The following is a 23,558-nucleotide window of genomic DNA, read 5'->3' as shown; positions in this document are numbered from 1 at the left end:
ATACAAAGGGAACTCATTTGATAAAACGTTTATTTCTCCTTAAAGCCCTTGGGAAAAATCAGAAATCTCTATTGAAACTTCTCATCACAGCAGTCTTTCTTCAACATGATTTTGCACAACATTCAACATAACTCATCTAGCTCTATGTACAACTCACAACTTCTGCATGTCGCAGAAGTATATCCGTTATCAAGACAAGTAAAAACTATATAATTTCTCATTATACCTTACCACGATTTTCACCTGAAAACCTAAGGCACTGACACCCATCAGTTAAAGATTTACTGTATGTCAAGGACAATCGTAAGGAATATTGAGAAGACTACAACAATAAATTGCATCCATGTAATACTATCACTTAACATTTTACTTAATGTTGCCTAGGACATTACAGTATCCTTAAATTTTCTATAGTCTATACCATGTGCAGATATTTCCACAGTTGATATGGTATCATGTAACACAATAGACAAGACATGATTAGGATATGCCACCATGAACTACATGAACTTCAAACAAAATACTAGCAATGTGAAGTCAGTTAGAAATCATTGCATGTAAAAATGTTGGAACAAAATACATATCTGTTCCTTTTCTCTCACGAATCAACTGTGATGAAGAAACATAATGATGATCATGAGATGATACTGTAAATGCAGAAATGTTCACGTTTTTTATGGTGAACTCTTTATGGCGAAGTTAAAACCACCGCAAACACTCTATTTTTTTCCTACCTTGAAATTAAATCCCAACAAACATTTCTGCATTTAAAGTACCAGTTACAACATCATCAGACTGTTGGAAAAACACAGACACAGCAAAAGAAAGAATGGAATTCTTACATCCTGGCTACTTTTGAAGGAATGCATTTCGTAAGTTTTGTTCCCTACTACATTTGTATTTCAAACATTCATGTATACAGCTTTGTCTGAAAACAGCATAGCAACTCATGGACCACCTCATTCTGCTTAAAGCAGAGACTTGACAAACCACAAAAAAGGAGCAGACCCTCAGTAGAGAGACAACTGTGGTTATTTGCAGCAGAAGTGAACACACCACACCACCAGCATCAGCAGCACACATTAGGACAGTATCACACCAACATAAAATCATCTGCACCCTACCACCTCAACATCAAAATGTTAGAAACAATGAAAAGCAACAAAGAACGAACCTCTTGTACCTCTACACTGAGAAGCTAAAACAATATTTATGACATTAGTCATGGCTAAACAGTACTCATTTGTACTTGGCTAAACAGTAACCAAAATTGAATGTAAAACTTAGCCCTTTAACAGTTTAGTATTTCAAGCAGAAATATTTACTTAAGACACTTTGGTTTGCCTTGCTTTTCATGGCAGGTGACTGCACAGGTTCTGTGCATGACTTACACCTCATTGTTATAGTTGCTTGTTCGATAATAAAATGTTGCTCTCAATCTTGGTTTACCTGGAATGATATTGCCTACTGTGATTGTTAACATTGAGAGTAACTTTTTTTACTTAGAAAGTTACTTTTTTGTTGGTTACAACAAAAACCAACTCTAGAATGTACATAAGAATGATGTTTTACACTTGAATATTTTGCACATTTTGCTATTAATGTCTGTGATCCTAGAAAAACGTTGCATACCCCCTTGGGCTCATAAGCACCACATTGTCAAAGCTATGGCTTTGTTTGCATTTTAGCTAAAACTCATAAAAAGTACCAAGTAAAATTTTAATAACACAAAAATGATACATTCAAATCAGTAGCTAGTTATAATAGATAACCCTTTGAATTACATTACAAAGATTGGGACATGTTTGTCAAATAACTGTTAAAAATCCCAGAAGAAAATACCTTTGGATTTTCCACATGTAAAAGTCACATTGCAGTGAAGACAACAGACATCCCACTGACCTACAACCTTTCCTAAACAGTCACAATTCGTACTTCCTGCTGCTTCTCTCATGGTCCATCCTCCAAACATCTCACACTTTTAGGAGACAAAATCTATCTGTAGGATAAAGGCACAAGCTCCTTGTCACTTGCATGCATTGTACAAGCCAGCTGCCTTGTAAGTCTTTTAAAAGTTGTAGCATGCCCTCTAATTCGTAACTTACATCTTAGGCTACTTCAAACCTTCAACTACTGTGTAAAAGAATGCTCAGACGAGCCAATGTCACCATAGAGAGTTGTAATCTCTACAACTAGCAGCTCAATCATACATTTCTGATTGTAAAGGATTGGACCACAGTCCAAGTATGGGTGGGGTCTTCTTTTCTTGACAAACATAAAAATTTACAGCAGTTGGCAGTGGGAGAGGAAGCAACATTAAGTGCCACAGTTGCTATTGACTTGCCTTTAATCTGAGAATATGACCTTGCTATTGACTATTGACTATTAACCATGATTGTGAGAAGCCTCCCATCTACATATGACCCTGATACCCTACATATCTTTCAAACTTAGCAGCACCAATAGAAAAAAGTACTTCCTTCAAAAATCTATAAAATTTTCTGCACAATCTACTAGTATTTGGAACGTTTGCAAGTTTTGCTGATATGTCAAGCGCCCAAGAAAAATTTCATCCTCCTAATAAGGTAGACATGGTTGTTTGTGATTGACAGGTTAGCTGGGTATCTGATTGGCTGGTTACTGTGATTGACAGGTTAGGCAGCTGTTTGATTGGCTAGTTTGTATCCTAGTCTAGGACTTCCCTGATATCTGATCTTGGTTCTTGTGATTGACAGGTTAGCTGGATATCTGATTGGCTGTTTGTTGTGACTGTCAGGTTAGGTAGTTGTTTGATTGGCTGGTTTGTATCCCAGTGTTTCCCTGACAGCATTGGCCAGATCGTGGAGTTCTATCTCCTTCAGGGCGGACACCAGTCTCTTTGCTGTGGCGATACTCCTTCGCCGCCTCCTCCACATCCACAGGAGTTGGTACTTCTGCTCCTGGACGTCCGAGAAGTCGTACCTGATGTCGTCCAGCTCCACGTCCGTCAGCCCAAACGTTCGCCCCAACCTGCGCCAGTCCCGCAGCTCCAGCTTGGAGGCAACCACCTCCAGGACAGAATCCATCTTTTGGTCTGACAAAAGAACAAATGTGCAATATATATAAATATATATATAAAAGTCCCATGAAAGTTCATCTGTGACTGTAATTGACATCATCAAGATTTTATGCATCATTTTTGTACCTAAAGTAAAGCTCTCACCAACAAGCTTTCAATCAGTCCTCTAATCCTTCTCAAGTTGGAAAAATCTTTATGTACTATGAACAGTGCTCTCTTTTGATCTTGAAACATTTGATTGTTTGATCCTCTCCCCACTAACATCTGCTGCAACCAATACAGTACAAAGACAAGCCAGTAGAATAGCAGGAAGAAAGTTTAGTGACTGTATGCTATGATAATGAATATTTGTGCAAGACATGACTGTGAAGTGGTTTGTGTGGAGTGCAGAAGGGGGCTTACCTGGGTCCCTGTGTGGAGGATAGACCAGCTGTGCCTGTACAGTCTGTGCTCCCTGTGTGGAGGGACAGTCCAGTAGTGTGATCCCAGGGGGAGGGGCAGTCAGCAGCAACAGCCCAGAGAACCTGGAGAAACAAAACCAGAGACGTCTTCAATAAAAGCCCTTGAATAATTACTGGAAAGCATTTGATTGATTGTTTGAAACGAACATAGTAACACATTGCAAGACAGAGCATTGTTCTAACAATGAATATCACGAACATGAAACCACTGCATATACTTCACAAATTACAGCACCTCTTCTCAGTGAGCACAGGCAAGTTGTCTTCAAATACTTATCATGGAGTAAAACATAACCTTTTAAGCAGAAGTAGTAACGGATTGTTCAACGAGTTCCTTTTGACTTTGTATCATTCACAGAATGATTCTCACCTTGTAAGTAGTTCATAGATGCTAGAAGACTACATACATACCTGTGTGGATTGGTGACCCCCTTGCGGAGACAGTGAGCACAGGTGACGTACAGGTGATGTCTCAGACCAGGCCAGCACTGCAGCACCTGGGACAGGATGTCTGCCACAGGTAGAACCACCTGCCACAGCGAAGACCTGCCCTCCACACACGCACGACTCGCTACCGTGATATGGCTTCCGTCTTTGGTGTTAGATTTCTGGAAGTAGACAGAAACATCAGGCCTTTTATCTGGTACAATTTACACTCCTCTAGCTATAGTTTTGTAGACACCAGCTACCACATAGATACTCTGTACCCTACAGCATGTGTGATTTAGTGTTAGGCACCAGACTGTTTGTTTGTTTGTTTGTTTGTTCATGGTTACTCAAAATCAGCCTGCAGGCTGCTTTTCATTGAGGCCATGAGGGAAGAGGTAAGTCAAAAGTCCACTTTAAATCAATACTCCCAACAAGCAGATTTGGGCATCGCTGTGTGTTTGTGAATCCTAAGCACCTGTTGATATCATTTTGCTAGTGTAACATTTGGTCAAATCATCAATGTTTAGTAAAGAATGTGTACAAATATAATGACACAGTTGTCTCACCTGTAGTATGAGTGCCCTGTCTGCCACCTGAGTCAGCACACCTGTCTGCCAGTCCACCCTCTCGGTGCCCAGGTGTCTGTAGGCCGCCACGCGCAGGTGTGAAAAGAGCCCAGGTGGACAGAAGGGCAGGTGACAGCCCACTTCCAGCTGGTCCGTGTTGACAGGCGGGAGCGGGACCCAGCGCATCCCGACTTCTGACGGCAGCGAGTCACGGCAGTACACAGGGAAACAGTGCTGCCAGTCATTGCCTGTTAAAAATAGATACATGAATATATAAACAATATACATGCCCCACTTTTAGTTTAGTTAATTCTGTTTTATATACCATATAATCTTAACTACTTAACCTTCTCCCTGCTGCCTAACTCTGTAACCAATAGGGAATCAGGTACCAAACAGCTTCTCCAGTGCCCTAAAGGTTAGCAAAAAGGGGTGAGAATTGGCCCTTGAGGTCGAGTGTGGAGTTTTGTAAGCCCTGTATGTACATGTCAATGACAATTCTAGCCGTGTTTTGTGGTGACCTCTTGGAAGTAAAAAAATGATGATGGGTTGCAATACTTCCAAATGGTAAACTTGACCTACCACTGTTCTTGTGGTTGGAGTTCTGGTCCTTCCTCTGCGGAGTTTTCCTGACTGAGTAGCTCAGGCCCAGGCCTCGCAGCAGCTCGAGGGCGTTGACCTGGTCCTGGGTCGTACGAGTGTACTTAGCAGTCAGGGCACACAGCATGCTGGAAAGGGAAACATAAAACATAAGCACTGAAAATCATCATAATAGGTTAGTACACAAAGAAAGTCAGAAATTTCAATGTCAATCCTCTAAGAGATTATGGCCATCAAGTACGTAGTGAGCAGTATCACTAAGCAGATAAAGCAGTATGTACCATTGAAAGGCTTTGGTATGATTTGGCCAGGGTTCGAACTCACAACCTACCAAATGCAAGGTGAGCACTCTACTTAATTGGCTATTTTTTAAAGACTATAATGTAGCAGTTGAATTGGAGTAATTTTGTTTTGAGATGTTTGGGATGTTTTGGGATATTTCTTAACGTAACTGAAATACTGAACAATCTACAAATCTTGATGTTACGTTCCTATTCACCTGTGACTCATGACCCCGTGCTGCAGCAGGTCGCTCCGTGCCTCCAGGTACTGCACCTTGGAGAAGCTCTGGAAGCGAGCGCTCTCCTCCTTCAGCCAGCCCTCCGTGTCATGGTTCACCAGCGTGCAGAGGAATGCCAGCAGCCGGCCGGGGTTAGGCGCAACCTTCTCCTCGCCATGGTGAGGAGTGATCATGACGATAGAACCCACAGCCTGCAAGTGTTCTAATACCTGCATGAATAGCGAGTAAAGAGAAATTAAATGTAATATTGATTGGTGAAGAGATGGTGACAACTTTGGGGCTTGGTCACAGTTAACAGGTGGTTACAATAGACTAGATTCTTAATGCTTGGGCCAATGGGGAAAATAATCTAAAACACTGAGCACCAACAAGTGGTCAAAAGTGGAGACCATGTGCAAAATACCTACACAAAATTTGCAACAATATATACTGTAAGCTGGAGGACCTACCTGGAGCTACGAAGGATCTAGAAAAATAATCATGAAGGGGACAAGCTTGCCAACATGATGATGATGAAAATAGTACTGACCTGTGGCACCTGGTCAGCAGGCACCCCTGCCTGCACCGCCAGGCGGCCACAGTCCTCCCTCCGCATCCAGAAGTCAGGCTGCTGCAGCAGGAGCTTCTCAAGCGTCAGCCAGGACAGCGGCACCGAGGTCATGCGGGGGCGCGAGGGGAACACCGTGGCGTTACTGGCTGCTGTCACCAGGCAGGCTCGCAGGTCGGGGATGCCTGACATGGTGGTGGCAGACACAGGGACAATCTCCTCCCAAACCTATATAAGAGAACAAGAGGAACATTTTGAGCTGAATAAACTGCTTGATTTTTATTTTATATTACCTGTATTTAGATTGTTATAACACGATACACGTCAAACAATACTGCTGTCAAAGGTGTCAGTCCATAAGAATTAATACATCATAGGTGAAGTCAGCATACAAAATACAGATTGATGCTCCTTAATGGAAGCTCAGATTACAAGAAGGATGGTACAGGATACTCTTTAGTAACCTAATCAAAGTTGAATCATTGGTGTACCTGTAAAAAATAGATGAGGATACTTCAGAGTGTCTGACCTGTATTCTTGTCTCCTTCAGTTTCTGTAGATGTTTCAGTCTCCTCTGTAAAGCGGACAGACCCACTCCACTCAGGGGGTGGACAGGTTCCTTATTGGTGCTCTCCTTGATGGCTATTGCTCCTGTAAGACAAGAGGTTGAGTGCCACTTCCCTCACCACTAACTGTGTTGATATTGTGTAAGGATAAGACGATCACGTAATTTGCAAACAAACTACTACTAGTGATTTATGAAGCTGTGTCTGGTGACTAGCTGAGGAGTTGAAATGGAGTCCTTTCTTGAGTGTTGGAAAATTTCAAGATCCTTCGGGTACTACCGTTACTGTACCTTGGATCACTTGACATTCTGCCTCGATGTCCCGTGTCCTGTCCTGGCTCCACTTCTGCACCATCTCAGACAGGTCCTTACACTTCCGTGTCACCTTCTTGGCTCGCAGTGCTGCCGTGAACTCATCTGTGTGGGTCCCGACCATGCACACTGGAGCCCCCGGGACCTTCGCATTCAGGAAGTCCAGCCAGTATTCCACATCTGTAAAGAGAGGGAGTTTTCTGGTAAGATAATGCATACCAGTATACATGTACATGGCAAAGTTGGTCAGTAACTTAGAGGTGACACAAATGTTGATAAACACAAGAAATGATGCATGAGAAAGAGTTGCTACATGCACTACAGTAAAACCTAACCATACTATACAGTAATACTGTTTTATCTATAGAGTGTCCAGCAAACCATTTTTTGTCTAATGAATAGCTTCATCAGATTGGTAAATCATATTAGGAAAATGATGTTCTCAAGATTCAAGAACCTCATTTACACATACCTTTTTCTATTAGATTCTAGTTTGATGGAAATGGTACACTACTTTCAGTTTATCTTTTTTGACTTCTATTTAATGTTGAAAGAAAAAACTACATTTCGCTGAGGCAACTGTTTGGAAAAGAGGATGAGGTTACCTTGCTGAGAACTTTCAGGATCAAGGTCGTACAAGTTGAAGGTCAGAAGGTAGAGGGCGTCAGGGGTGAACATCCAGGAGTGCCAGGCCTGGTACACCCCCCTCCCGCTGGTGTCATACAGGGAGAACTCCACGTTGTCATCACTGTTCCAGGGCACGATGTCAGCACAGTGCGTTGGTACCACATCTGTGACAGCACATAACAACACTTAGTTTGTTTGCATAACTGGTAAGCTGTCTTTAGGCAAAACACACCAATTTTGATCAGTAAGTACAAACTGGTCACACTGAGGACTCCTACTCTTTTATAAGTGTGGTGGGATCTTTAATATGCATAAGGTGTAGCTCTACTCAAATACTGTCATATTTTGTTTTCTGATTATGTCAGGACAAAATCTCACAAAAGTATTCACAACAGGCAGCTCTACAGTATTTCAGTATCTTCCTTATTACTCATACAAAGAAGGAATGAAGTTAAAATTTGTCCATCCACATACAAAACGTTGCAGTTGAAAGTTGAGATCAGATGTTCATTAAAATGAAAAGTCACTTTAAATGTGACTTTCCCTCATACAGAGGAAAAGTGAAGACATATTAAGTACATGTACTAGAATCTGATGGCCATGAATGCCCATGTTATTAAAGAATTTAATCTAATATCACAGAACAGACCACTCACCATTCTTGTGGTTTCCCCCTATGAGAGCCCTAACGATGGTAGACTTGCCCCCTCCAGCAGGACCCACCAACACAACCTTCAGTCTGTGGGGAACAGCAGTGGTGGCACTGGCCAGGTCATCCTGGAAGGGGGAGAAACCATACTGCCTATTACCATTGGAACTAAATTTCAACTACTCCATCACCATCAATGTTTAGAAGTCAAAGCTGGAGCAGGGATAAAATAGATACAGAAAGAATCCATGCCAATGCCTTATGGCCTGAAGCCTAACTAGTAGTCAGGGCTGTCTTCAGGACCTGTCCCTCCCTTCCAGGACAGAAATTAATTTTGCTTCTTGGGACACAGGCGGTAGGCAAAGGTATTATCCTTGAATATAGCAGCTGAAGTTCCGATCGTGACGAAGTACTCGGCGCGGGGATCACCAGTGCCGAGCTCCGAGCAAAACCCGAAGTAATGCCGAACAGTCAGGAGCATGTGAGCGAAAAATGTAATGCGATGGGTTCCCAGCATAAATACCGTACCCTATTGCCCGTGCTTGGGACAGATTTAGCGACAAAAATTAACAACATGGGTTCCCAGATATTGAGTGGGACAGAAAAGAAGCTGCTGACAGTCCTGCTACTAGTACATCTACCTTGTTCGTCTTGCAAAACATACGAATCCTAACACGAGATTGATACTTTACCTGATACCTCCTGATGGCCTCTATGCCCATCCCACACACAGAGGGAGGCGGCTGCACCAGGGGGTTGTTACTGACGTGGAGGGTTGCTAAGCGTGGCAGCGTGCCGACGCCCAGAGGTAAGGCACCCAGCTGGTTGTTCTGTACATCCAACTCCTCCAGCTGACTCAGACCAAGTACGGAGTCTGGCAGGGTCTGGATACGGTTACTGTATATATACAGCATATTTAGTATGTACACATACCAGTGCTCAAAACAGCTTCTCTGCATGCAAAGTTACCTAATAATGTGTTTGTCTTAGTAAGACAATGAGAATTGGATGATCAACCTCAATTATATTAAGGGTAATACAGGGCTGTCTCCAGGATCTATCCCTCTGTCCAGGAAATTTGCTTGCTGGGATGGGAAAAAATTCACCCTATCTATCCAAAACATCTTAGTTTCATGTAATAAAATTGGTCAAAATGTCTTATCTAAAGCTTAAAATGACAGATTTGACAACGAATATCAACAACGTGGGCTCCCAAACAATGAGTGGGATGGAAAAAAATTCAAAGCTGGAGACAGTCCTGTGGTAATGTAATCCCTACAAACTGGGCCTAATTACTGGTAACTCAGCATATTAAGAGAAGAAGACCTACCTGTTGAGTCTGAGTGTTTTCAGCCCTGTCATCTGCCCCAGGTTGTCTGTCAGGTCCGACAGGCGGTTGTGGTTCAACAGCAGCTCCTCAAGCCCACTCAACTGGGAACAGACAATTCATATCTTAATGCTGCCTCTAATCTTTGAAAGATATTACAACCATTTTTGTTTACTTTGATCTTTGGATGATTTATCATTGGGCAAAGCCTGTTTGTAAAGACTGTGCCATCAGTAGAAGCTTTATAGAGAGAAGCATTCAGAAATTCACTTCACCTTAGTAGCACAGGAAGGCACTGATGCACATGTACAGAGAAGTACCTGTATTTCAAAAGCTTAGAACAGGGTTACCATCTCTCTTATTCTTAAGACCTTGTTCATGTAACTGTGTACATTATACTACATGTAAGAAAAATAGTAATGACAATCTTGAATAGATAACAATGTATGGAAAAGGCCAAGAAATTAGACATTAGCTGACAAAATGACAATCAACATGTTCCTTAAAAATTGTATGTCGCAGTCCATAGATTTAAATGTAAAGACTTAAATGGCTCTTGGAGAACTGCGTACAAAACTAGGATGACAAATTACAGCATATCCAGATATGTCTCTAGGGGGCACACTCATACACTGCAAGTAGATACAGGTCAGCATTCCATGACTCATGCTCCCCCTAATGGTGAGCTTATAGTTACATAAAGGGAATACTTGATGACTATCTAAAGCCCCCCTCTCACTGGACCCGCAAACCGTTGGTGACCTCGCTGCATCCTAGATTGAATTTGAGTTAGCCTTAGCTTTACAATGGGAACATCATGCAAAATGTACAAGTATGACTAAAAAGACAAATCACACAAAGCATAAAAAGATTCGTTTTTATCAATGAAATTCGTTTAGTGCGGTGTCAAATCGCTCGGTCGCAGCGAGGTCGCCAAAGCATTGAGAGGGGGGCTTAGAGGGATATTGTAGAATCTGGTAGGCAAAAACTACAAATAATAAGAATTTGAAAGATCTACATTAAGATTCACATTTGTAACTTATTTGTTACTTATTTCCAACATATTCCCGTCATTTTGTCACATTTCCACCATTAAGAAACGACGAAAAACGCAAAACGTGTAAAATCTGGTTCATTTACGTATTTACTTGCGTCCCGCAAGTTAATATGCAAATAAGCTAGCGTAGAACGCTAAGAAATAATCGAATCGACCGTTACGGTCGGAGATCGAGAGTCATAGGAAAATCACCACAAGTGATCAAACTTCAGAACGTCGCACGTTCGATCGCGTGTTTGGCGATGGTTCAACAAAATGGCGGACAAGTCAAGTGGTGGTGGGGATTGCGTATACAATTTTATTTTAGACGTCCGCACGATACTACAAAGTCGCATCCATACGTAATGAATATTGCTGTGCAGTGTAATAAGGTAGATTCAACTAATGATGTAGAAAAATAATCAAAAACAAAGAATTTTGTTTTATGCTCATGTCACAATATGCCCTTTTAAGCCACTCAGTGGGGCTATAATTACCTGTAGGACCTGTACAGGGAAAGCTGTCAGGACGTTACTGTCTGCACACAGGCGCTTCAGCTTGGTCAGCTTACTGATACCCTCTGGCAGATAGCTGAGGTTGTTTCCTCCCACATTCAACTCTTCCAGAGATGACAGCTGAGAAAGAACGAGAACAATGCATCTTTTTACTCTTTTTCAAAACTATGATGGCTTGTAATAGCATAAACGTGCAATGGTCTTTCACTCGCAATAAGAATATCTCCTTGACCTAACTAAGCAATAGCAATCAAAATTGTAAGATGGAATATTGTAATATAACAGATACACACTTACCTGGCTGATGCCCTCTGGTAGAGTGGTGAGTTTGTTCATGTCCAGGACCAATCTCCGCAGTGAGCCCAGCTGGGTGACTTCATCTGGGAGATTAGTCAGTCTGTAAAAAAACAAAAATAATTTCCTTGAATACAACAAGGAGGTTATATAGACCTCCTTGAATACAACAAGCAACCTGAATCAATTCCAAAGAAAAGAAAAACACTGGGGTATCTAGATATTGAATTAGTGGATTTGCATGACGGATCAGTAATGTCTTTAATATCATGTCATTGTGGTCACGTAACAAAGAACGAGACAAAAGGTTATTGTTACTCTGTCGAATGAATGAGTTGCACTGAGCAAATAACCATTCAAATGCAAAGGCATCTCCAAACCGGTCGACAGTCGCTCTGTTGATAATTGCTATGTCCACGAGAGGCCCCAGGTGAAACGAGGAATTAGCATACACTCCAGGTAACAATACTTGGCACTTATGCACACAAACAGCGACATTCTGGTCAGGATTTAGATAAAGACTCAAGACATGCCTGGCTAGTTGTGAGCAATTTGACAACACCTGGATGATGCAGAAAAGACTTTTCAATGGTGATTATCATGAAAGGAATTGGGCTATACTGGAGGTACAGAAATATAACTGTCATTTTTTAAAATCATGTATTTCTTATCAATTCAATCAAGCCCAAGAAAGTGACTTTTCCTTATATTTCTCACCAAGAGACTGAAACAGGGATCTCCCTAAAGAATGGAACAGTGGCGCTCCTCCATCCTGTTCGATTCCAGCTCCATCCTGTTGATTTTCAAAGTTAGGGTATTTTTTCCAATTTTTACCCAGCAAAGCCTGTAATTTTGCTCAAAACTAGAAATTTCAGATGTAGAGTTGCAGGAAATAACTTCCATTATGTCTGAAAAAGGCAACAGCCGCTCTCCTTTAGAGAGTTGTGCGCCCCCCTACAGACCTCCTCCCTTGCGACACGTATCCAGTGCCTGGCACCCTCCCCCCATCCTGCTATATATTTCTGGGGAGATCCCTGCTGAAAGTGAAACACTATGTAATATCTAGGGAGCATATGTCACAGTCGTTACACACCTGCTGGGATAGCATTTTCGTTCTAATATTTTTTCTCAAAAGTTAAAACATTAGTATTTAAAGAAACTTCAGAATAAAGTTATAAGAATTGTATCATGTAACCAGGACAACGCCAAGACATGCGCGCCTCCTGGTGGTGCTGATAAATGACCATCAGCTGTTGACAACAGGCGTCCCGTGGGGAGGGGGGCATGAGAGACTAGTGTCAACACAAAAGGGTTTTTCTCGTCAGGGCAAAATCAGCCCAGGACCACATGACATGCCGCATGCGGTCCGGGCCCATTGTGATCCTTCCTACTTATACCCTGAAAAGATCAACAATTACATATGCGGTCAGGAATGCCGACTGATCGGGAGCCAATACCTCAAATTAATCTGTAAACACAGGTTTAACGGTAAGAGTAACGTTACCTGTTACAGGATAAGTTCAGACATGCCAGCATTGACATCTGGTGAACTTCGGGCGGAACTTGGACCAGGATGTTGTGAGCGGCGTTGAGCTCTACGAGGGCCGAGAGCTGGCTGGTGCCGGCCGGAAAAAACTCTAATCTGTTCCGAGAAACGTCCAGGACGACAAGCTCGGTGATGTCCCCCAGTTCCGGGGGGAGCGCGGCGAGGTACTGTCCCGACAAGTCCAGGCTCCATCGCCCCGACCCCGCGCCGTCGGACTCCCGCAGACGGGATCGTAACGTTCCTCGAGCGGGCGGCTCTTCCGCCATCACTACCGTTCCATGTTTGCTGTTATCAGATCAAACGGGAAGGCTGCAACCCCGCCGAAATTTGAACAAACTCCACGGATATCTTGTGTGTGCAAAACAAACTCGTCCACTTCCGACTTACTGAGAAGAACACACAGGGGGCCTTAATGGGCGTCGTCTGTCAGGGGGTAGTCCGACACACAAAAACGCAGTGCCTGTTCAAAAGTCGGTGACGCCGACGCAACGTACTTTTGGTCAACTGAGTCAGAAAAGATTTCAGTAGCTTTCTGATGGAAGTTGATGCACATAAATCAATTTTGGGACACTGATATAATCTAACTGGTCAATTAAATTTCTTTGCCTTTTCTCCCAGATGTTTGACTTTCCCATACATATCAATCAAAAATGAAAGTGCATTTCCATAGGCTGTGCTATTGCTAACGTTAGAGACATGGAACATTGTCAACCCCTATTATGAAATATAAGTGTTGTATAGCTATAGGCTGCCAATAGAATCAAGCTATCCAGCTTATTTATATTCAGGCCATACTGCAAATATCTTCACTTTATGGACTAACAATGCAAGGAAGTGGTATTTCATGAACTGATCCTACTCAGACTTTTGTTAACCCAGACTTAAACATGTAATACAATACAGGGAATAAAAGTCTACTGAAAAGAGCAAAGTCATAATCACCTGACACAGGATGCTGTGGTTTTTAAGTAAATATATTTTCCAATAATAGTACAACCAACATTTGCTGTTCAATGATTTGTTTGCTTCAAGTGACAAGTATTGAAAACATCCATGTCTAGGAACAACAGTATCAACACAATAACTCTGGTATTATTGTTGAATATTAAAAGTGGTACAGAAGTGTTCCTGAGGCATACTCCGATACATGCATTATACTGACACTGAAGAGCTCTTTTGACATGTACAGCTCTAGATTATCTTAAACATATTGAAGACAGTATTCACAGGACAAACATCCTTATGGACATTGAGAAAAAATGCCATCTTCACCAAATGGTAATATCCTCTTGGAACTTGGAGGGCTTTGATCATATAAACAAATACCAGTTCAAGACATCAATGTAAGATTTCACCTATGCAATGCACTTCTTTACTGAGGAAGTAAAATTTATACACAATTCCTTGCCAAGATTTCACCATTCTTTTCATTTTAACATTTCCCTTTACGAGATTCTGGTATGAAATATATGATTTTTCTGGTCGACAAGCAGACATTCTTTCGTTAATAATCTCTGACTTGTAGTAATATACTCTCTGGTTTGCTGGCTGTCCATCAATTTTTCTCTGACCGAGCTTGGCAAGTTGCTCTTTTTAACCATAATTTGATTGAAGGTGGAACTGAATAAAGATGGCTATTAGAAAGGCTGAACTCTATGGTACCACCTGGGAAGACATTAACCAAGTACAAATGTATTGTTGAACCGAAATGAGTCACTAAGTTTTCAACCAAGTTTAGTACTCTGACCATATGTTGGCCAAGTTTACAGACTATGATGTAGTTTATGTTCCTATGTTCCTTACGATGGCAGTAAAGCTGCCTTACACGGTTACCACCTGGGAAGACATTAACCAAGTACAAATACTACAATGTATTGTTGAACCGAAATGAGTCACTACTGGTACATGTAACTTTTTAACCAAGCTTTAGCACTTTGACCATAACTTAGCCATTTGCTTAGTTATACTGATGTAGTTGCTGTTCCCAAGAAGGTTTAACCTCCTTGCTGTTCCTAATATATATCCCTTACAATTCCTTACAGTTTTCCAGCAAATTACATGGCTGCAATGCTACAACAGGTCCTGAATGGGAATATTTTTACGGATGGCATTGGAGAATCCTTCGTTGAACTTGTAGTAGATGGTACCCGTTCCTGCCCTGCTGACTTGTTGACTGGTGCCTGAGTTACTGCTTGAAGCATCTGGAACCAAAGTAAAATGATAGGCATTAAGTTTAAAGTCAAGTGAACAAAATTCAACACTTGGAAGAACACTCTATATTTATTAGCATTGGTGGCCATCAAAACATTTATCTGTCTTCCCTTAAACTCACTTCCATCAAGGAGGTTTTATATATAACTAAAACCTCCTTGCTTTCATTGACCTGTAAATAGATGTTAGTTTGTAGGTAACAAAAAATGTCATACCAAGGAGGTCTATTTTCTAATTTCCTTGGTCATACCAAACCCTCCAGGTTATACATTATGTATTCAAGCATGTACCAGTAAGCTCACAAGTGATTCTTTTTATTGACCAAAAAGCAAACAATTTCATCAAAAGACATATTTACCTTTATTCCTCTCAGGGGTTTTCTTCTTTATCACTCGGCCAAAGAAGTCTACAGCAGGCTGAAAAGGCATGTACTTTATTCAAGTATATAAACTTTATTTCTTAACACTTTTCTGACATATTTCTAAAATATACTTTTATCCCAGATGTTTGATTTTAACATATCATTGGTACTATCATTCCAATACAACTAGCTCTGCACCAATTATTGGAAACCTATCATCATTCCTTCCTTTTTTCATTACATTAGTACAACTTGAATTTGCTGCAGCAAAACTTTGATTCAAAAACATTAATGTTGTCTTCTTAAATTCATTCAACAAATGTAAATCCAATGAGGGAGTTCTTTTTTCTTAAACAAAGAGCTCCTTGAGGGATACTCCCTGAGAAAGATTAAGAAGAGTGTGTCAAATTAGACCCCAATCTCATTTCATTTCATTTTACAGAGCATGTACTTGTTCCAGTGTGAAATGCTTTAATTTACATCCTTTTTACATAAAAAAATCTTGTCTTAGTCTGAATAGCTGACAAGGACACCCTACCTTCTCCTCAGCTACAGTGATTTTTTTGGGCTGCAGCTTGGCCAGATGGTTGGGTACAGCTCCCTCAGCTGCAGGGTCTGACTTCTGCCCTGTCTTCTGTGCCTTCTCCTCAGGTGGTGGAAGGTTCCTGTTCCAACAAATCAGTTACTATTACCTCCGGGAAGGACAGTCACCTACGACGGGGGTACTGTTTTTGGTAATGTATGTGCATTTGCACCTATATCTCAAGATCCTTTTGAAGGATTTGTATGAATTTCGGAATGTGGGTAGTTATTGAGGTCCTGAGGAAACATGGCAATTTTAGACACCCTAACAGTATTCTTAGGTACTGCAGTATGATTTATCATCTTTTCTATTCATTTATTAGCAAATGTAACAATACATTACTCCAACTTTCAGGGAGCATGGCTGATTTTCGAAAGTCAACAATTACAGGAACATCAATTAGATCTATATTAGTTTCTAACAAAGTCTAGCTAATAGACTTAATATCATATCAGTAACATACACATATATCAGTAACATACACATATCAGTAACAGCACAGAAGCAATTGGGGACACATTGTCTTAAGGAATACAAACTCACCTGTTTCTGCTCATCAGCAGAGCCTCACTTCTTCTCATCTTCTCCACCTCAATCTGGACACAGAAAGAAAAGCCAAAAGGTCACAAGACTGACAAGTTTTCAAGAAGAGTCAACTACAAAATGTATTGGCAACTGCTGCTTTGATGATAGCACCTTTGTGTTTTGTTAACCTGTGATTGACTAGTGGTACAATAAAAGTTTTCAGATAAATTCCTCCAGGAAATTGCGTTTTTACTTCTGATCTTTCAACTGAAACAATGGTATCATCTTTTAAATCTCACTCTTTAAACAACAACAAAACATCCGAAAATAATTTCATCAGGTTGGTAGAATATAGGATATAGGAGATTCTTTTTACACAACCAGGTAATCTCACCTGCTGACGTTTCGGTGTCTGTCAGACACCTTCTTCAGAGCTTCTGACTGGAGTACTGCTTCTCACCGCTATAAGTAGCCGATGAACAAGAAGAGAAGAAATCTGCAATCTCGGACCATGTTGCTAGAAACAACTGTGTCATTGACTGGGAGGGAGCCAAAGTAATAGACAGGGAGGACAACAGACGCATTCGTTGGATCAAGGAGGCAGTATGGATTAGGAAGTCATCACCAGTGATGAACCGAGACGAGGGGGGATACAAGCTCAGCCACGTTTGGGATTACGTTCTCGCCGCAAAAGCGCCACCTACATCGGCTACTTATAGCGGTGAGAAGCAGTACTCCAGTCAGAAGCTCTGAAGAAGGTGTCTGACAGACACCGAAACGTCAGCAGGTGAGATTACCTGGTTGTGTAAAAAGAATCTCCTATATCCAACAACAAAACACCTTACCTCCTTTGCTATGAGTTGCTTGGCTGCATATGTCAGCTGTTTCTTGGGCGGTTGATCGCTGAATCGTATAGCCTCCTCCATGTTTCTACAATGTTTTGAAGACAATGTTCAAAATAACATCAGTATCTGGTCTGTGTGCTTCATATACATTTGTATATATATATTCATGTCCTTAGTTTATCTATTTTCCAAAAATTAATCATCATGGTGACAAAAAATACAGTTTACTACATTCTCTGTTAACATATCAGCCAGAGTTCTGGTAGAAAACCTGGTTCTCCAGTTCTTCCCTTTGGTCACTGACAAAAGACATGTCTAAAACATCAGACAGTTACAAAATCATATGCAGTTGCTTGAGTAACTGTTTTTGGGGCATATGGACATGACTTTTTCCAAGGTTTCGAGGCAATAACATGTGTAACAACATAACAACAATACTAACGGCTCCAGCAGGTACTGGTACTGTCCCTCCTGGGTCCTCTCCTGTTGGTACGTCAGGTTGTAGGAGATCATGGTGTGGATCAGGTCTGACATCTGTTGTTTCTCCTTCGCACTGAACAGCTGAGAGTTTACCTATCACACAAGGTATCAAAGAAACATCAAGTGTTTGTATGCGTTGGATTCATGTACAGTATTCATTTATTTACCGTTTCCACTCTGAAAGACGTACAGCCAGGCCATGAGCTAGCCCTAGGGGGCAGAAACAATACACAAAATACAAAAAGAGATACAGAACAGTTTTTGATGTAAAAATTAAGAAAAAGATACATAAAAGTTTTTGATGTAAAAATTTCCTCAGACATTTTCAGTAAGTGCTTTGGGAGTCTACCACAACAATTCTTCATTGGATTTGGATACAGCACCTTTTTGTAGCATTTCAAACAGTCTCTGTCTGAGTGTGGTAGGCAGAATCCAAATGCATCACAATTGCTTACGCTACAGAGCTGGGTGGCAATGGCATGAAAATGGACATAACAGAGCATTCTGACAGGTTTAAAATATTGTGAAAATGCTAATATTTGATGGCCTAATGTAAAACAAGTAAGAACTGGACTTTGGGATATATCTAACATGCTGCAGTATGCTTTACAAAATGAGTTTGGGCTCCCTTTAACACACAATGTAGCATATTTGTGCTCTCAACACTAATAGTCTTACAGGTCTGAGGCTGGGCTGTATGATGTCCAACAGTGAAGGCAGGAGCTCCAGGAGGAAGGCAGACTGCGACACCCGACTCCTGATGACTGCAGACATCTCACCCTGCTGGGCTGCACGAAGACCCTGGGTCTCAGTCATTTTCTGGAAGCACTACATACAGGAATGGGGGAGACAAGGATAGGTTTCACCTGTAGTATGATGTTAGCTGCTAATGCAACATTAATACAAAATAGGCTAAATCTGGTAGGGATTGCAATCTGCCAGAATCAGCGATTCTGCCAGAAAAGATCCCAGTCAGATTCTGTAAATCGGAAAATATTCCCAACTCTTTTAACTTGATTCATGTCACGTTAGATCAATGGGTTAAGTTTATATTTAGGATTTATCATTTATTGCAAGTCTAACCTAACACATTCATATCATCCTGATTGCAGTCTCTGTCGACAGGATCTCTACCAGTAGAATCATATATCAGCGATACTGATGTTACATGTATGCTTTGAGGTGCCCTTTGCACTGATACTTCCTACCTTGCAGTCTTTTTCATAGAATTTGCAATCCTTACGCTATAATTTGGTGGTATCATACAGACTAGCATAAAATTCCACTCCTACACATGTGACACAGATACAACTAATTAAGGATACAGTGTGTTGATCCTGAGGTACATATGTTTTTGCTAACTTCATTTATTTTTTTTGGAGGTAGCACAAGTATGCTACAGACATCTCTGTGTCACCAAATAGACTAGTGTTAAAGAAACATTTCATTATCATGGTAGAGGTTATCAACAAGTAAAATGATGCAGCACTGATACCTCATATTGGCTGCTAGGATAGGACAGCTTGGGTGCAGTCGAGCCAGCAAACAGCAGGTGGAAGGCCACGAATGTGTAGGGGATGTAGCGCATCAGGACGAAGGTCTGGATGTGGCTGATGACCTTGTTGACGTGGTCGTAGAAGCCCAGCCAATCACAACCCATGGTGACGGCGTCCAGGTAAGCGTCCTTGAACTTCGCCTCCAGGTAGTTCTCAAAGAGACCTGGAGAATGATAAGAAGACAGAAATTTACCCTGTTAAAAAGTTGCAAAAAGTCTGTTCATACTCTCAAACTGCATGGCAACAGGGATTAAACAAGTACAGTATTTAGAAGCATAAAAAACAATTCCAAGGTCAAAATACATACACTATTCTTTGGAGAAGCCATTATAGGAGAGAACCACAGCTAGGATAGGATGGATACCAGGCTTATGACCTTGACCTACCTTGACAGGTCTTCTCGTACTCCCCGTTGCCGGAGGTCAGGTGCAGGATGTGCTGGAAGCGGCCGGCAGGCGTGTGCGGCTGAGTTACAGACACGTCCTCGCCTGCCTGCAGCTGCCCCGTCGCTACGTCATGGGGGTTGTTCCACCTCTTCCTGGGGGAAGAGCAAAATAACATTTCTGGTAAGTGCTTTAGATGAGAGACACTAGAAACCACAAAAATGTTATTTCATCATGACAGATACATAGCTATAGGGGGTGAAATATAATAATGATGCGTAATCTATTTCATTACCTAAGTAGAAAAAATTGAAACTTGAAGTACCAAGACGCCTTTGTAAAGGTTTCACACAGCATCTTAAAAAGAAAATACAGATTTCATGAGTTTTTTTTGGGTCTAAAATTGAGAAAATTATTCACTAACGATGCGACTATAGGAAAGCTGCATCACACTACTGGCCATCAATGTGTGATAGCCAATTAGCACCAGGGACAGGAATGGTAACATTACTGTAGGCCTGCATTTGTGAGTGATGACTGTTGAGCACCAGGGACAGTAATGCAACTATTGGACTGTATTCGTGAGTGAAGACCAATCAGCACCTGGGACAGGGATTGTAATGTTATGGTAAGCCTGTATTTGTCAGTGATGGCTGTTCAGCACCTGGGACAGGGATAGCAATGTTACTGACATACACTTGTGAGTGATGACTGTTTAGCAATCAGTACCAGGGATGGTAATTTTACAGTATGCTTGTATTTGTGAGTGATGACTGTTCAGCACCAGGGACAGGGATGGTAATGTTACAAAAGACCTGTTTTTGTAAGGGATAGCCAATCAGCAACAGGGACAGGGATATCAATGTTACTGAAGACATACACTTGTGAGTGATGACTGTTTAGCAATCAGTACCAGGGATGGTAATTTTACAGTATGCTTGTATTTGTGAGTGATGACTGTTCAGCACCAGGGACAGGGATGGTAATGTTACAAAAGACCTGTTTTTGTAAGGGATAGCCAATCAGCACCAGGGACAGGGATTCTGATGTTTCTGTAGATCTGTTTTTGTGAGTGATGGCCAATCAGCACCAAGGACAGGCATGGTAATGTTACTGTAAGATTGTATTTGTGAGTGATGGCCAATCAGCCACTTTGAGTCCGACTAGCTTTCCTAACCTTTTCTGTCTGGGGACCTGGAAGATCTGCTGCCACACAGTGAACAGGCCCTTCTGTTGGTCCTTCTGCCCCACTGCCATGGAATGGACATCAGACAGGGACAGATCGGTGCCGCGGCTGTGGACAAACTGCAGAGGAGAGAGAAATATTACCACCTACACTGTATCACATTCAAGTGCATTGACAGGAAAATCCTGCAGACCTATAATCAAGGTTTGCACAGACTAGATGTACTTAATGCAATTTGTCAAGTCAGCAATTTATATTTTGCAATTTGCAACCATTTATTTTATCATGACCATCACATACAACATTGAAATTGTTAATATTGCCACCCAACTGTGCTAGAAACTTTGATCACATAACAAGAAATGGCAAAAGAAAGTAGTCAATGGACAAGTTGTTCAAATTGGCACAGTATGGCTAAGGGTCAGACAAAGGCCTGCGCAGCAGATGTACAATATAAAATGCATGTGGTGAACTTTGTGATAACTATGCTAGAGGGAGCCGTGAAACCATCGGATGTGATGTTAATAAAGCTCAGAGAATGGGGTACACTAAATTGATGAATAACAGGTGTAAAACACTTTCAGGAAAAAAAGTTGTTTTTTCCCAGCCTACAACTATAAAAAAGAAAAGTGATCTCGAACCAGTTTAGCTAAAATGAACTCAATGAACAGATGAGATAATCTTCCACTGGTAGTAACAGAGAAGACAGACGCTATATACAGTATTTACAGGTTCATTGTACCGGGGAAATCCCCCTAGCTCTTTTCAACAAGCACAATGAACAGTGGACCACAGCTTAACGTCCCGTCCTAAGGACTGCGACCCTTTCCGGTAGCGCGCATGTCGTGTGAGCGACACAGCCGGGATCGAACCCGGGGCTTCTACTTCCAGAGGTAGGGCCACTAACCACTGGACTAAGCACGCTACCGCTACAACTGAAGATGTGTCAAGATGTTACAGGATTATGATTGATGCAACTGTGAGTCTATGCAATTATGTCCCAATGACATTGTCTGCCTTTCCTTATCCTTTCCTCGCCCTTTATAAACATCATTTGTACAGCGTACAAAACCTTTCAACAAGTTTCCAAATGGCATTGTCTTATGGGAACACGATTACTCCCACTAACTAGGCAGTTATGTAATCTTATCCATTGATGTAACCAAATTTCCTTTCCCTTTAACATCATACTGGCAGGGTACAAAACAGTTTACACTTGAATTCTCATGCTATCCTCACAGGATGGACCATTTAACTGTAAGGTTACGCAATCATGCCTCCAAGGTTATGAGAACCCCCCGTTCATTGTTGGCATGTTAAGTCGTCTGTGTATTGCTGCCAATACCAATTTGACATGGCGTCACCTGAAGCATAAAAGCTTGAGCTATGAGACCTTCTAAGGAATTTGCAGCAACAGCAATTGCAATGATCATTCAAAACTGGTGTTCTTGAACTTCAAGCTTTCTATTCTATATCAATCACCAAATGGATACTGGTACACTTGTTTTTAACTGGCAGGAGCAAGTTTATGTTTATGTATCAATTTTAATTTTTGTACCTATGTCCTAACTGCACTAATCATTCAAAACTGGTGTTCTTGAACTTCAAGCTTTCTGTGCTATATTAAGCTCCAAATTGATACTGGTGCTAATACTAATACATGCAAAATTAATTGAAGAACAATGAAAAACTAAGTCTATATAACTTTGTAGGCTGTGGGTTAGTTGGTACTAAAAAGAGACGGGATGTTAAGCTGTGGTCCACTGCTCATTGTACATGTACTTGTTGAAAAGAGCTGGGGGAATTTCCCTGGTACATGTACGATGCATACGTAAATACTGTATAGAGCACCTGTCTTCTCTGTCACAACCAGAATAGCTCATTGAGCTACACTTGTCCGAGATAACTTTCTTTCACTTTCTTGTGAGTGTAAACTTCTTGCTCTTGATCAACATATCACTCCCTATTACTCCCCTCCAGTCCACAATCCTTGCAGTTACTGTGATTTTTGTCGCAGTTGCTTTGCCATAAGCAGGATTATAGTTTCCTATCTCTTCAATCCATGCTGTAATGGGAAGGTGTATGACAGCATTTCATGGCACCTCTGTGATGTATTAATCATGGAATCCCACCTGGAGGGTGTTGACACATGACCGGATGTCCTTCTCAGTCTTCTCGCACAGGGCCAGGAGGGTCGTCATGTCAGTCCGCACGCTCTGCCTGCGGGCGATCTGATACAGCCAACAAAAGGACTTGTTACACTGATGGAAGAGCAAATGTCAGATCTTTTGGGAGAGGATAGTCAAGCCTACTGCGACTAATCAAGAAAGACAGGCTGTGTTGGTAGGTACATCGCTGGATGGCTCGAAATACTTT

At 41.5% G+C, this 23,558-nt stretch overlaps 2 protein-coding genes across 2 annotated transcripts in view; both read right to left on the bottom strand.

Annotated features, from left to right (window-relative positions):
* Positions 1 to 13: 13 nt before the first annotated feature.
* On the bottom strand, positions 14 to 13,471 carry LOC136440988 (malignant fibrous histiocytoma-amplified sequence 1 homolog). Its single transcript, XM_066437201.1, has 16 exons — positions 13,011 to 13,471; positions 11,510 to 11,609; positions 11,195 to 11,332; positions 9,665 to 9,765; positions 9,027 to 9,231; positions 8,342 to 8,462; positions 7,664 to 7,849; positions 7,038 to 7,238; positions 6,711 to 6,832; positions 6,164 to 6,409; positions 5,614 to 5,843; positions 5,097 to 5,242; positions 4,515 to 4,762; positions 3,931 to 4,127; positions 3,461 to 3,582; positions 14 to 3,073 (listed from the first exon to the last, which is right to left on the bottom strand). The coding sequence occupies exons 1-16, from the start codon at positions 13,316 to 13,318 to the stop codon at positions 2,778 to 2,780; spliced, it is 2,967 nt and encodes a 988-aa protein (XP_066293298.1). The 5' UTR covers positions 13,319 to 13,471; the 3' UTR covers positions 14 to 2,777.
* Positions 13,472 to 14,008: 537 nt separating this feature from the next.
* LOC136440990 (chromosome transmission fidelity protein 18 homolog) overlaps positions 14,009 to 23,558 on the bottom strand; it is a 93,461-nt gene continuing 83,911 nt past the window's right edge. The window contains exons 13-24 of the mRNA XM_066437202.1: positions 23,315 to 23,413; positions 21,174 to 21,301; positions 20,000 to 20,151; positions 19,553 to 19,776; positions 18,736 to 18,885; positions 18,020 to 18,150; positions 17,578 to 17,662; positions 16,751 to 16,803; positions 16,163 to 16,289; positions 15,622 to 15,679; positions 14,889 to 15,253; positions 14,009 to 14,717 (exon numbers count right to left, since the gene is read on the bottom strand). Of these exons, the coding sequence (XP_066293299.1) occupies positions 15,123 to 15,253; positions 15,622 to 15,679; positions 16,163 to 16,289; positions 16,751 to 16,803; positions 17,578 to 17,662; positions 18,020 to 18,150; positions 18,736 to 18,885; positions 19,553 to 19,776; positions 20,000 to 20,151; positions 21,174 to 21,301; positions 23,315 to 23,413 (1,338 nt within the window). The 3' untranslated portion in view covers positions 14,009 to 14,717; positions 14,889 to 15,122. The remainder of the gene's footprint in view (positions 14,718 to 14,888; positions 15,254 to 15,621; positions 15,680 to 16,162; positions 16,290 to 16,750; positions 16,804 to 17,577; positions 17,663 to 18,019; positions 18,151 to 18,735; positions 18,886 to 19,552; positions 19,777 to 19,999; positions 20,152 to 21,173; positions 21,302 to 23,314; positions 23,414 to 23,558) is intronic.

This window comes from Branchiostoma lanceolatum, chromosome 8, assembly GCF_035083965.1.
Source record: "Branchiostoma lanceolatum isolate klBraLanc5 chromosome 8, klBraLanc5.hap2, whole genome shotgun sequence".
Lineage (NCBI taxonomy): Eukaryota > Metazoa > Chordata > Leptocardii > Amphioxiformes > Branchiostomatidae > Branchiostoma > Branchiostoma lanceolatum.
The sequence above is the reverse complement of the archived record's forward strand: the minus strand, read 5'-3'. Positions and strand labels throughout refer to the sequence as shown.